The sequence below is a fragment of the Thalassophryne amazonica genome, chromosome 2 (assembly GCF_902500255.1).
Source record: "Thalassophryne amazonica chromosome 2, fThaAma1.1, whole genome shotgun sequence".
NCBI classification, from domain to species: domain Eukaryota; kingdom Metazoa; phylum Chordata; class Actinopteri; order Batrachoidiformes; family Batrachoididae; genus Thalassophryne; species Thalassophryne amazonica.
The window spans coordinates 27,132,659-27,147,813 of NC_047104.1; the positions used below are offsets into that span (position 1 = coordinate 27,132,659).

The 15,155-nt window shown below is 44.0% G+C and overlaps 1 protein-coding gene across 1 annotated transcript in view; it reads right to left on the minus strand.

The window, feature by feature from the left end:
• LOC117523087 (A-kinase anchor protein 13-like) overlaps nt 1-15,155 on the minus strand; it is a 425,195-nt gene that overhangs the window by 296,016 nt on the left and 114,024 nt on the right. The window contains exon 2 of the mRNA XM_034184506.1: nt 11,414-11,457. Within this exon, the coding sequence (XP_034040397.1) occupies nt 11,414-11,446 (33 nt within the window). The 5' untranslated portion in view covers nt 11,447-11,457. The remainder of the gene's footprint in view (nt 1-11,413; nt 11,458-15,155) is intronic.

Below are 15,155 nucleotides of genomic sequence, written 5' to 3' on the forward strand. Positions count from 1 at the left end.
GAGTACGAGGTCACATATCTAACATTCCTCAGCAGTCAGGCGGCTATGGTTCAATGGAGGTACGGCCCACGGCACGTCAGCCGACCGGGTAAAACCGTCAATATTTTCATCGCGGCGTTTACAACGGCGTATGCGCGTTTGACCTTGTACGGTTTTATGGAGGCTGTGGCAAATCCTGACAGGATTCTGTATTATGATACCGATAGCCTGATTTACGTTTGTAGGCGGGGTGAAACCCCGCTGCCTACCGGTAATTATCTGGGGCAGCTCACCGACGAGTTGAACGGCGACGTCATCACAGAGTTTGCAGCAGCAGGACCTAAAAGTTACGCATATAAAACCGCACGAGGTAAAACGGTCATGCGTGTGAAGGGGATCACTCAAACCCACGAAAGCTGTCAGAAAATAAACTTTGACAGCATCAAAGATCTGGTCGAGGGTTATATAAAAGATCCCGCCCTCGCTGCATCTATCATAATGCCGCAGCAGGGAATTAAACGTCATAAAAGCAGTTTCAGTTTGACAAACGTGTCATTTCAAAAATCCTTCAGGGTGGTGTATGACAAGCGGCGTCTTTTAAAGGACGGGGAAACCGAACCGTTCGGATTTTGAAACATGTCTCACTCTGGAAATACGGTGGAGACTGACCCCAGACTTCAGCTCCCATTCTCCTGTCTCATCGTTGGACCGAGTGGTTCGGGAAAGACTGTGTTTGTGAAAACATTGCTGGAAAATTGTAGCCACGCTATGAGATATGTGCCTGACAACATTGTATGGCTGTATACGTCTGAACAACCTCTGTATTCTGAACTGAAGAATAAAAATATTAAATTTGTAAGAGGACTCCCTGACTCATTTCTGGACGACAGCCTTTTCCCTGAAGGTCAGAGCCATCTGGTTATTTTGGACGATCTCATCTTTCAAGCAACGGATCATCCTGAAGTTGTAAGAATTTTCACCCAGTACAGACATCACCGGAATATGAGCGTCATCATGATTACACAGAACGTGTTTCATAAAGGGAAATACAGTCGAACCATCAGTTTGAATTGTAATTATATGGTGCTGTTTAAAAATCCCAGAGACAAGTTACAGATGAACATTCTGGCTCAGCAAATGTTTCCCGGCAGAAAACAATTTTTTTTGGAGGCACTTGATGATGCTACGAGCGTACCTTACGGGTATTTATTACTGGATTGCACGCAGGAGTGTCCAGATCAGTTCAGACTGAGATCGGGATTACTCCCGCACGAGTGGCCCACAGTTTATTTACAGAAAGATAAACGGATATGAGCTCTCTTTTAAAAAGGAACGCCCCCGCTCTTAAAGCGCTAATCAGAGCCGGGGTGAGGGAGCGTCACTACAGCCTGAAGACCTGCAGGCCGGAGCTTCTGAAAACTTTATCCGAGATCGCTTTGAATATATTAAAGGGGAATATCGCCTTGAGCGACTCTCAATTCCGGGCCTTGAAAAAACGAAAAAGAGTTTTACGTCTTCTGGCCGACAGAAAAACCAGTTATAAAAAGAAGCGGGGAGCGTTGATTCAGACGGGCGGCTTTCTCCTGCCTCTGCTCGCCGCGGCCCTGCCCGTTATAACGAGTCTAATAGTACCCAGAGGATAATGGCATTCAAAGCGGCGCAAAAGATGTTTTTACTCACTCCACAGCAGATGCTTCAACTCGGTCATTCCGTTCCGCCGAGCGGAAATAACATCAGACAAACGGCGGAAAAGTGCGCTGCCCCAGCCTTTTTTTTTTATCCCGCCGGTTTAAAATGTAATGTGACAACCACTTTACCGTATCTGAAATCCACCGTTTGATCTTGATCGCTTTTGATTTCGATGCGTATTGTCTCAATATGTCTTTTGGAGACCGGGATGTAATAAGCGGGGTTGAATTTCTTTGTAATTATTTCCCCGAAACGACCTCCAATTTCGAAAAGCATCACCCACCGCCTGAGGCTGTACAACGTCTGTATAACAGAACAGGTGATACATCCCTGCTTTTATATCGGGGTAGCGGGGACAGCTCGTGACCCCGGGTCCGCATCTCAGCCATTGATTAGGGTGCATCCCCAGCATGTACGCCGTCGGGGCTTCAAAATATACCTGGCTGGTACCGTCTCCTTCCCACAGAAACTTTTTCTGGATATCGTCATATTTTAAAGTCAGATTCGGATCTATAGTTTTCAAACGAGGGTTTATCAGCCCTGCAATAACCTCAAAGTTATCATAATATCCCGTGTCAAAATATCGCGAGTTAACGGCGAGTTTGTTCTTGCCCGTAATTTTCATCACCTGGAACGTACAGGAAGGCTTTTCCGGGATATTTAACCAGGTGTGCGGATAAGAAATTTCCGTCAGCGCCACATCCCAGTCACCCTCTAGATCCAGGTGTCGAGCCAAGTCCACCTGGTAGCATGAAATTGTGTTGTCCGGGAATACTTTTAGGCTGGCGTTTGAAGGCAGAGTCATATAAAACCCGTGTTTCAGATCACGATCCATTTCTCATATGTCGGTTGAAGATGGAAGTTCTCATATTTATACGGCCATCAGCTGGTCCGCGGGAACCCAGGAGTTAAATTTCTCGGGCCAATTTTTCCATCTGACAAATACAAATTTCTTTCCCTTGGTAAAACGTTCACGAATAATTTCTTGAACCTGATACGGTCTGTCTTTTGCTATTTTAACCTTCTGCAATTCCGGTTCATAGAATGAACCTTCAATGATCTCGCCGTCATAATCTTTCAATTTATAAACGGGCGGCGTACGTTGTATACATTCTGACACCGTGAACATTTAATCCGTAAAACTTTGTTGATTTTTTTTTAATCAAAAACTCCCCTGAGCTTGGAGACCCTGACTATATCTCCGACCTTATATTTACACTTCACAGGCCTCCTGCGTAGGGTGGATGCCCCGTACAAATTTTGAAACACTTGATCGACATTTCGATCATTAACCTCATTCAGCCTCATCTTAATGCTTTTATGATAACTCTCGTTATAAGCCGTGAGTAAAGACGGTAGGACGTCGATGTATCTTCTCGTGTTTTTAGCAGTAAAATATCTCCACATTCTCGTCTTTAGCGTGCGATTAAACCTCTCGACAACTGAGGCTTTCAGATCACTTGCGGTGGCAAAATGTAGAATCCGGTGTTTTTTCATGAAATCCTTGAACGGTTTGTTAAAAAACTCTTTCCCGGCATCAGTCTGCATCTTCAGAGGCACCCCGCTCTGCTTTAAGAGTGAGGTAAAGGCCTGTGAGACTTCGCGCCCTTGCTTTGACTTCAGAGGTCTGGCATACGCTTTTTTTGAGAAGATATCGATAACGGTCAGCAGGTACTTGTACCCGTCGTTAAAATCTGATAACCCCTGCATGTCGCATAAATCCGCCTGAAATTGGTTAAGCGGGTTTGTGACAAATACTCTATTTCTTGGAAAATGCGTCCTGGCAGGTTTGTGTAATGTGTATGCATCTTCCCCCGACAGGAAATCTCTGATATGCTTCATACGAATTTTAGAGCCGTGTTGATCGGTCATAGCCCTGCGTAAACGCTCCGGCCCTCCAAAACTCCCCGGATTTACCGGACTATAATATACATCCTTCATTAAACCCTCATCACCCATCTTTTAAGACGGATCTCTTCAGAATGATGAACCGGATAGTCCTTTTGCATTTTTAAATGTTTTAGCGACCATAAATATTAGTCTTTTGTTTTAAATAGGAGCTCTTGGAAACGTTAAATTGAACTCTGATTCAGCACCGCGGAGAGCGCTCACAGAGCAGCCTGGAGCTTTTAATAAGACCGTGTTTAAACCCCTCATTAATTCATACGAGCACCTTTTTTTCCACCAAAACCTCGTTTGTATGACTCTGTCTTGCAATATGAAGCGCCTTGGGGCAACTGTTTTGTTGTGGTTTTGGCGCTATATAAATTTGATTTGTAAAACATTTCACCCTTTTTCAACAATATTATAGGAAAGAACACAGGCCGTATAAGGTTTAGAATATGTGCTTTATTACATTCATTAAAGTCACACACAGAGAAAAAAGCAATTGTTCATGTTTATTAAACACAGCATACGTGAAGGAAAAAAGTATAAGTTTTAAATAGGCGCTCTTGGAAACGTTAAATTGAACTCTGATTCAGCACCGCGGAGAGCGCTCACAGAGCAGCCTCGAGCTTTTAATAAGACCGTGTTAAAACCCCTCATTAATTCATACGAGCACCTTTTTTTCCACCAAAACCTCGTTTGTATGACTCTGTCTTGCAATATGAAGCGCCTTGGGGCAGCTGTTTTGTTGTGGTTTTGGCGCTATATAAATTTGATTTGTAAAACATTTCACCCTTTTTCAACAATATTATAGGAAAGAACACAGGCCGTATAAGGTTTAGAATATGTGCTTTATTACATTCATTAAAGTCACACACAGAGAAAAAAGCAATTGTTCATGTTTATTAAACACAGCATACGTGAAGGAAAAAAGTATACGTTCACGTACAAAACTGGAAAACTCTCAGTAATACATCTCCCCCGCATTTACGGTTTATTTCAGTATTCAGCTGTAAAAGTGTAGGAACAATCTCCCCTCTGGACAGCCCCATCTGTGTCACCCAGCACGCTATCACATCCACAAACAGAGTGTATAATGTAAGCAGGTGCATCGTATTACACCGTGTAAAATCGTCAGTGGTCAAAACAGAGATTTTCAGTAATACGTTGTACAGAGATTTTTCAGATGAATGGAGAGCCGCGCTGTAGATATGATCTGTCCAGACTCCGGGCCCGGGGCGACGTCTGATAACGTCGAAGACCCTCTCCAAAGCGCACGAAGGCGGGGCGTCTGGGATCTCCAGCCTGCGAATGACTACCCGCTCCAGCTTATACGAGAGTCCACGTATAATATAAACTTCCCGCAAGCTTTGAAAGAGAATCATCACACAATTACCCATGACTGTAAAACAATATAATGATATTTAAAAAACAAACAAAAAAAAGAGCAGGTTTTTTCTTCAGTCGTCTGGGTTATAGACGGCTACCATCCCCTCCAGGTCGAGATCTGCGTCTTCACCGAAACGTGTACAGTTCGTTGATCTTTGCTTCAAAATTATCAGTGTATTTCAGCTCAGTGAGGATGTTTTCTACCGCCCCCTGAACCCTCGCAGCCGATGGGTTGAGGAAGCGCTGGGCTAGGAGCTTTACCACAGCCGGGATGAAGGTCGGTCTCCAGAGTCTCACCATTAATCTCTCAAAATGTCCGGTAAAGAAATATTCATTTAACAGGTCCAGGCATTCGTGCTGGCGCTGGCTGGGGTGATCGATCTCACACCCGTAACAGAGTTTTTGTCTGTAACTTTTGATCACAGCCAAAAGTAAGTGTGACATGCCGACTTTCACCGTTTTCAGGAATTCCTCTGACAGGAACCCGTCAGGCCGGTCAGATGCGAAAGATGTGGCGTATTTCTCAGCCGGCTCGAGGTCTTGTACCTCCCGCGGACTCGCGGCCTCCGTGACAGCGGGAAGAGACCCCACGCCTCCCGGGCTGGAAAGCGCGTGAGAAGGATGGATCTCGCCCCAGACCGACTCGAGCTGAACTCCCCACGGGCTCTCGTACCCGCCGCGGGTCCGTGAAGCCTGGCTCAGGGAGGGCGGGTCTCTTCCACAGTCGAGCCCGCAGTCACAAGCGATGTCGTCGGCCGCTGCAATGGGAGAGGTTGAGGAGCTCATGCTGGTTCGTCGTCCGATGCTTGAATGAGATGTGGTCCCCTGGTTTTTATAGAAATCCCCGTGCATGCGGGGAGGAGCTACGTCAGAGTTTTTTTATTTTTTATTTTTTTTATTTATTTTTTTTTTTTTTTAAAGTAAAAAGAGGGGCCAAGTTTTTTCGGACTTCGATAACGTCCCTCCAGGCCAGGCACCTTGTAAAGAGGCCCGTAATCCTGTCGTTGCAGGTGTTGAACATCTCATGCCAGCTCTCAGCCGCAGCTGTGACGCTTCTGACGTGGCCGCTGGCACTAACCCGCTCCAACTTAATTTCACCCTCAGAGACAGTGTCAGGAGGTCCACTCTGAAATATCACCCTATAGCGCGGCCCCTGGGTGCTGAGCCAGGTGAGTTGGAAGCGTGTTTTCTTCTTTTCCGGCGTCCGATCTCCTGGAGGTTCAGGGTTGACCGTGTCGCGAATCATCGAGCCTGCCGCCGCGGAGAAGACACCCCAATCGGCGGAAGTAAGCGCCACCCGTGGGGTTCCTCGAGTGGCAGTCTCACCCTCGGCCAGAGTGAAGAAACTTACTTGGGCATAATACGGGTCGAACGTGTAAGTTAAACGTTCGTGCCCCTCCAGGCTGTACGTCAGATCTTCCTCCGGTATCGGCTGGCTCAGACGGCTGACGTACATTCTCGCTTTTTTTGGAGCGAGCGAGCCTTCTGTTGTCATGGTGATGTTAACCGGGGTCTCGCAGATGTAGCGGAGGATCGGAGTTCGTCTCGCCATGGTGAATACTGTATGTCACTCTGTCGTCGGAAAGGGGATTTTTAAACCCTTCTTCGTCCGCGGGGCGTAATTCCTCACCTTTTGCTCTAAAAAACACCGTTTGGCGTAAGTGATAAGGAGCACTGTTGATTGTTCGGGCTCGGGGCAGCATCTCCGCTCAGCGGGTGTCCCGCGCCCCATGATCGATCGGCTAATATCTTAAAAGAAAACATCATCTGGTGTGAGTGATAAGGAGCATTGTTTATTGTTCTTCGGGTTCATCACCTTGGGGCAGCATCTCCGCTCAGCGGGTGTCACGCCACACACACACACACACACACACGCACACACACAGACACAGTTAGCATCTGCAACAGGTTTTACAGCCGTGGGGTCATGTTTCCGCGAGCGGCTCTATGCGTGGGTATTTGACCGTCTTGCTGCAAAGACTTACAGCCGAGAGACGGCTATTTGTTCCCTTCTTTAATTTACGAATTAAAAAACAGAAAAGGAAACGTAATAATTTAAGAATTAAAAATATTAAAGGGGCATTAAATAATAGACACTGATTTATGTTTAATTATTTCAGAATTAGTTAATTCTTTAATACATTAAAAAGATCTAGGTATTTTTAATCATTCTTTAATTCATGAAATAAAATGATATTAAAATATTAGACCCTGGGTGGGAGGGGAGGTATGGCTTGGAGGCGGTGCTTGGCCGGGGTTAGGGGAGGAGCCGGGGGCGGGGCTTAGGGGCGGGACATACTGACGTCATCGACTCTGATTGGATGTGACGTCATAAGGGGCGGGGCATAGTGACGTCATCGATTCTGATTGGCTGTGATGTCATAAGGGGCGGGGCTTGGAGGCGGGACTAGGGGAGGGGCTTGGGGGCGGGACATAGTGACGTCATCGATTCTGATTGGCTGTGACATCATAGAGGGGGCGGGGCTTAGTGACATAGTCGATTTTGATTGGCAGCTGTCACTTTTTTGACGAAAGGTGGGTCAGTTTTCTCTCTAACATCCTCTGAGGCCGGTGATTCCATAATTATTGCCAGGGGTTGTAGTAGTGTGGCATTCAGTCAGTGAGTTCGTCAATTTTGTGGAACAAACAGGTGTGAATCAGGTGTCCCCTATTTAAGGATGAAGCCAGCACCTGTTGAACACGCTATTCTCTTTGAAAGCCTGAGGAAAATGGGACGTTCAAGACATTGTTCAGAAGAACAGCATGGTTTGATTAAAAAGTTAATTGGAGAGGGGAAAACTTATACGTAGTTGCAAAAAATTATAGGCTGTTCATCTACAATGATCTCCAATGCTTTAAAATGGACACACACACAAAAAAAAAAAAAAAAAGAGATGCGTGGAAGAAAATGGAAAACAACCATCAAAATGGATAGAAGAATAACCAGAATGGTAAAGGCTAACCCATTGATCAGCTCCAGGATGATCAAAGACAGTCTGGAGTTACCTGTAAGTGCTATGAGTTAGAAGATGCCTGTGTGAAGCTAATTTATTTGCAAGAATCCCCCGCAAAGTCCCTCTGTTAAATAAAATACATGTGCAGAAGAGGTTACAATTTGCCAAAGAACACATCAACTGGCCTAAAGAGAAATGGAGGAATATTTTGTGGACTGATGAGAGTAAAATTGTTCTTTTTGGGTCCAAGGGCCGCAGACAGTTTGTGAGACGACAGTGCATTTAAAAGTAATGATCACCATTTTTACTGAATTTTGAGTGGTTTAGTCAACCTTGTTACACCTGTGGTGTTCCCACTCAAAAGTAACCGCCATAGGAAATGAATGGGTATCCAGATTATATTTATCCATCAGATGACAAAACATTCCCATACACATCACCCCAACACACACACACACAGACACACACACACACACACACTAAACAGTGTCTTTTGTTGCTACACATCTCTTTCCTGCACTTAGGTGCCGATGCTCCCACGTGAACCACTTTCCTGATGAAACAATGTATCATATTGTCACACAGACTAGACAGGTGTCTGTAAAACCATCTCTTGCCTGTGCTGTTGTGCCTACTCCCCCCAGTGAATGACACCTTCCAGACCAATCAATATATCATATCTTCACACAGACCCATAAAATATAGCTTGATGTTTGCCTTGCACTCCTTTTACTCTCAGCACAATGAGTAGGTGACTGACCAGGCAGTTTTCTGCCAGAGGCTCTGTACCAGATTTTAGAACCAGATGAAGAGCACACTGAAGCTGAACCAGAGATCGAGGAGGACGTCTTGGAAGTGGAGGACAACACCGAATTTGATCAAGACTTTGAGAAGGTGGACCAGTCAACAGACGGAGAGGAAGAGGCACCTGAGGAGACATTCCAGTCGCAGAGTGGAGAGTGGTGTCTTCATCCGCCCAGGACAGAGGAGGTAGAGCAAGAGTGGAAAACATTATAAAGATGACGCCACGCCCAACACAGTATGCAACATCTCGTGTGGATGACATCAAGTCCAGCTTCCAGCTCTTTTTACCAGCATCCATTGAGGGAATTATGCTGGAGATGACAAACCTGGAGGGGAGGCGTGTATTTGGGGACACCTGGAGAGAATTAGACCTGGTCGGCCTTCAAGCCTACATGGGTCTGTTGATTCAATGCCACTCATGTGCATGAATTCTCTCTCACACACACACATGACTTCATGTTGAAGAGTTTGCTCTCTGGATTGCCATTTCATGTTCATTTTGGAATACATTTCAGTGCGCATTTGAATTTTCACTGCAGCTATTCATGTTAACCACTACTCAGACAGTATTCACAGCTAAAAAAAGAATGTTAACTAAAAAATTGGTGGTGATTAAGATCAGTCAAATTTGACCAGGAACACTAAAGTAAGGGGGGGGTGAACACGGCAAGAGGGTTAACACCTCTGTGACATATGTAACAGATATAACATATGTAACAGAGTGTTAGAGGACAAGTTGGGACATGCCTATCTCAGCTTTCAGTGCTTACCAGTCGAGTGAGTATAAGAGAAATTGTGGAGAGCTGGACATGTCCCAACTTGTCCTCTAATACTCCAAAACGGAGGTGTTCCTTTGTCTCGCTTCATCAGCGAATCGGTCGTGACGCGCGAAGCCTCCGCGCGGCTTTCCATGACAAAATCTTTTGTTAAAAGTGAAATCTGCCGGAAAATGGCTGATGTCCAGCTCTTGTGATAACCAGAGAAAGAGCACACGACGGTCTCGTATCCACAGAGCCATCAGCTTAGAAATGATCCGGTGGTTTGTGCCTCGTCGTCATAGCTCGGAGTGCGGCGCGCTGACCGTCCTTAAAGCAGTCCTTAAAGCTGTAGTAACAGTCCTTATTCTCTGTGAAGCCCGTAAAATTTTCACCGAAAGCCAGATAAATTTTTCGAATGGTTTCCAGGTGCCAGTCTCGAACAGCTTCTGAAAAAATTTTGATGGAAAAAAAGTCCTTTTCATTCCGCCATTTCCAGACAATGAAAATCCGACGAGGGGGCGGGACCACTCCTTCCCAAGGCGTGCTCACAGGCGAATGACGTAACCGACAGGCTTGGAAAAACTCACGCATGCGCACGAGGGTTCAAGCATGTCTGACGTAAAAACATATGAATGAAATCCATATAGTTTTTGAAAAAAAAAAAAAGGACCATTACTTTATTGACAGACCTCGTATAGCGCCAATTCACGATAAAATCGTCTCAAGGCGCTTCACACAAAAAACAATAAAAAATTTAAAACAGAATAAAAAAAAAGACCATAAAAAAAGACAACTATAAAAGAATACAGACTTTTTATTCACCCTGGGAACACACAGAAGTCCTGCACCCTGAGAACGCAGGGCCCGAGCTGGTACATAAGGGCTTACCAGGTCAGCCAGATAGGGAGGTGCAAGTCCATGAACGATTTTATAAACTAATAACAGTACTTTAAAATCTGATCTTGCAGGAACAGGAAGCCAGTGCAGGGACGCCAAAACGGGTTTAATGTGGTCAAACTTTCTGTTTTGTGTCAAAAGTCTGGCAGCAGCGTTTTGAACCAGTTGAAGACCCCTAATCCTGGACTGCGGTAAGCCAGAAAACAGAGCATTACAATAGTCCAATCTAGAAGAGACAAATGCATGAATCAAAGTCTCAGCATCAGCCATAGACAGGATGGGACGAATCTTCGCTATATTTCGCAAATGGAAGAAAGCAGTCCTCGTAATGTCTCTAATGTGGAGATCAAAGGACAACGTAGGATCAAAAATTACTCCAAGGTTCCTCACTTTATCCGTATGATGTATAACAGACGGACCTAAGCTAAGTGCTAGCTGATCAAATTTATGCCAGTACCTCGCTGGACCAAGAACCATAACTTCAGTCTTATCAGAATTTAAAAGTAGGAAGTTATTAGACATCCAACTTCTTACTGATGCAAGGCAATCTTCCAAAGATTTTATGTGAGTGAGATTACCAGCAGTTATTGGCATGTACAACTGAGTGTCATCAGCATAGCAATGAAAGGAAATCCCAAAGCGCCGCAGTATATTCCCAAGAGGTGCTACATAAAGGGAAAAAAGCAGGGGGCCTAAAACGGATCCCTGAGGAACCCCAAACTTCATGTCCCTACAATCAGAGGAGATGCCATTACACAATACGCAGTAAAAGCGACTGGACAGGTATGACGTCAACCAGGCGAGAGTAGTTCCAGTAATCCCAAAGTGATTTTCCAGCCTATTGAGTAAAATATGATGATCCACAGTATCAAATGCAGCACTAAGATCCAGCAGCACCAAGACTGTGGTGGTTCCCAAGCTTCATTAGGGCTTTGTTGCCCTTCATTAAGTGCCATGTGACTGGGCCATACGGCACCATACCACTTTGTGTAAAATATATCTGCACTTAATAGTTTAGTTTATCGTGCACATAGTGGCAAAATCATTGATACTCACATACAGCGGAGCCTGATTACGATTAATCTTCATCTCCCTGGACACTGTGAAGAAAAGAGAATATTATACACAAAGAACATAAATAACTCATTTTTATTAATTATTTTAATGATTGTGCAGCTGTGATGATCATTTTCCACAAACAAGAGCTCAACTGAGGAAAAACTACATGGCATTAAGCAGAGGAGTACTTTTGGATTCATAAATGATTTATCAAATTTAGTTGATTAATTTTGTATTTCCCATTATAGCACTAACACAGAATTATTTGTAGCTGGTGTCCCAGAAGAAGTGAGGTTTTGTGTGGGAAAGGTTTTTGAGCTGAGGGTGGGCAAACGACTGCCAGCGTGGGACTTAAAGCCTGTCGTTGGCCACGAGCAGTCAGTGTGTAATTACATCCAAACAAGTCTTACAGCTTCAGAAGCTCACTGCTGAAGGAAGGGAGCAGTTATTTGGAGAGACAATTTTCTTTTGTTTACTGCTGGCCTCCGCGGTTGGCGGCGCATTAATCACATCAACCCCACAAAATGAGTTCAGCCACCAACACCAAAAGACTCAACCAAGCAGTGAAGCACAGCAAACACACAATTCACCATTTTCAGCACAATTCAAACAATTTTCCACTTTCCTGCTAAATAAACAGGCTGGAGCTGGAATTAGGTGGCTCAGGTAAGGGGATAATCAGCAGCTCTAATAATACTCTGGAGTCTAATCCTCTTGCCTTAAGTGCACTGGGCCAGAAACCAGCTTCCTGATAAGACTCTCACATCACTTCCCTGAAAACACTAGCTGTGCTCGCTCAGTGCCACTTTGACACCACACACAGCCGTTAACGGCAAAACCCAGAGCCGACATCCCAAAGCGGTGACCGGCACACTAAAAATAATCTGCAAACACAATCACACAGTAGCCCAAAGACAGCAAAAAAAAAAAAAAAAAAAAACTTTTAATGACATGTCCTTAATGGTTAATACTGCGGCTCATTGTTCTGCAGCGCAACACTAATATGAGTGCAAATTTTAACTTCAAACTTATTCAAACAACCAAGTGATCCTGAAGGAAGCAACATGTCAAACTTCACTGAATTATGCATGTTAGCTACGAATCATGAAGGGCTCCAGTCTGAATTTAATCATTCTGATCAATAAATCCAAATATATCGTTAACATAACAGTAATAATAATAAACAGAATCAGACAGAAACAGGTCTTTATGTTTGAAGATGAAAACAAACACATGCGTATTTGTCATTTTATTTCTGCTGCTCAAACTGCAGCATGATCTTATTTTAACACAGAGAGCAGCAGAATCACACCACATGATCACGTGGTCTTTACTTCTTCCTTCGACCAGGAAGGTCCCTAGATCCCACAGAACAAATTCTCATTTTTTTGTTTCTGCTCATTGAAACAAAGATTTTTGTTTCTTTTAAATATCCAGCAATAGCGGAGTCTCTTCTGGCCTCCTATGAAGGGGAAATCTCTAAAGACTTTTTGGACACACTTAAAGCTTATGCTGCGTTTACACATATTGATGACAAGTCATGAATGCCAAGAAGTCTGCATTCTTGGCCAATGATCACGAATGTGATGATTTGGGGCAGAGGCGTCAGGTGTCTTCAGGAACTGCTGCAACCTGTTACCATGCGTTACGATTAATGGCACGTGTTGCTGGCGAATTATCAGGAACCATTACACACGGTCAAGAATAATGTTCCGTGCTTTTGCGTGTAACAGTGGATCGTTACTTCTGTCACGTTGTGAATAAGGCGAATTGTTTCCACACACACACCCATATTCATTCTACCGTCTGCTGCTGAACAATTCAGATCACTCCAGCTTGCTCCTCAAAATCCAGATTAATCCACAGCTTAAGAACTTTGTTACTGCATGCTTAGTTGGGCTCTGTGCCATGAAGTGGCGCAGAGAGAGCCAGATGTGTGGCTCCACGTGGGTCTCGTCTCACTCGTTTTCCCAAACATCAGGTACAGCAGCAGCAGTAGCAGCAGGTGGAACACCTGCAGGAGCGCGCTGATGAGCACTGGAACGAGACTTTTAGTGGACTTGGCGTCACTGTCCTTCAGTATACTGCAGCAATGAAACTGAATACGGTGCAGCAGGGTTTAATTGTGCGCACATCAGAGAAGAACGCTGTCATGCTCTATTAAAGATCACCACTAATCAAGACGGATCAAAATGCTCAGTTGCAACCTCCACGACATGAGGCGAAATGAGGGTGGTGCGTGACATTCGTGGTAGATTTTTTGACAGGCAATAACATGCTCCACGAAAATCACAAATATCACACACCAACACGCACTATTAAGAAACCTATTCACATGCGTTAACTCACATTAAGAATGTCAGGAATGTGCCAAGGATGATGCAAATAATGACATTCGTAATGCGTCCTGCCTCTGTGTAAACACAGCATTAAAGCTGTATCAAATTTGGGCTTTTTAAAGAACAGATTATATATCATTGTGATTATTATGCAATGTAGCTCGTGCGGTTTGTCCTACAGATGCAAATGTTTTGACAAACTGCAATGTCCTGGTTTTCTACCACATGCCTGTAAATCTAGTAACCCATATTAACCCTCTGGGGCCGACGCAGTCGTATACGACAGCTAAGACCAAGCTTTACTAAATTATAAATAACTTTTTAATGATATGAGATAGAAACTTACTTTTTTTTTGGCTGATAAGTTAACTCTGTGGACTTTCGAGCCAGCCATAGGCCATCTTTGTACTCCTCATAGAAGCTGTGTGATGACGTGCGTAATATGAGTGTCCAATCAGAATTGGTTCACAGTCACATGGTTTTCCAAAATCAAATCGTAGGGCAGATTTACCTCACATGAAAAGTCAAAGATCATTTTCAGGAGTGATCTGTTACTAGTTGGCCCATTTGAATAGCCCCCTGGGTGCTCCAATGAGTACATACTTTTAGTACATACTCAGTGTGCCCTGCGCTATTACACACAGCGATCAGTGAAGCACACGGAGCAGACGGAGAGCATCTGGTGCCAATCTCACGTGCTCAAACAAAGAGTGTGTAACTATCAGGATTGCTCCACTAGTTTGCATGTGAATGTTACTGGATAACTCTGTTGCTTTCTCTGTGTAAAGCACTGTTTACCATATCAATATAACAAAATGCATAGACCATTTTGTATATATTGTTCAAACTGTGCATTTGTGTTTATTGTTTGAACCTTTTTGTTGTACAGTCTTTTACACAAGACCTCAAATTACCTATATAAAGTGTCAAAACAGTTGTTTATTATAGTTTGCTGTGTGTTTTGAATAAATGTGTGTGGAAAATTATGGTTTGCTTTATTTTTTCCTTGCCTATTTTTAATTGTAAAAACACAACAAAAACATACATATTCTGAAAGCACACAAGAGACACAAAACCTGATTGTGGGATGCAGGGAAAGCTGTTAACAGCAATAATAAAACATTTATGCCAGGCGAGAGAACTGTCCAAAAAATGCCCTCGGACCCCAGAGGATTAATAACTCGTGCTGGGTTGAAAAGATCAATTTGCCAATTTTAAATCGATTCTCATTTTAATTCCCACAGATCAAATCACACATCCAAAGATATATATATGAGGTCTATTAGAAAGTATCCAACCTTATTATTTTTTTAAAAAACCATATGGATTTCAATCACGTGTGATTGCGGAAGCCAAGCTTGAACGTTCGTGCGCATGCGTGAGTTTTTTCACGCCTGTCG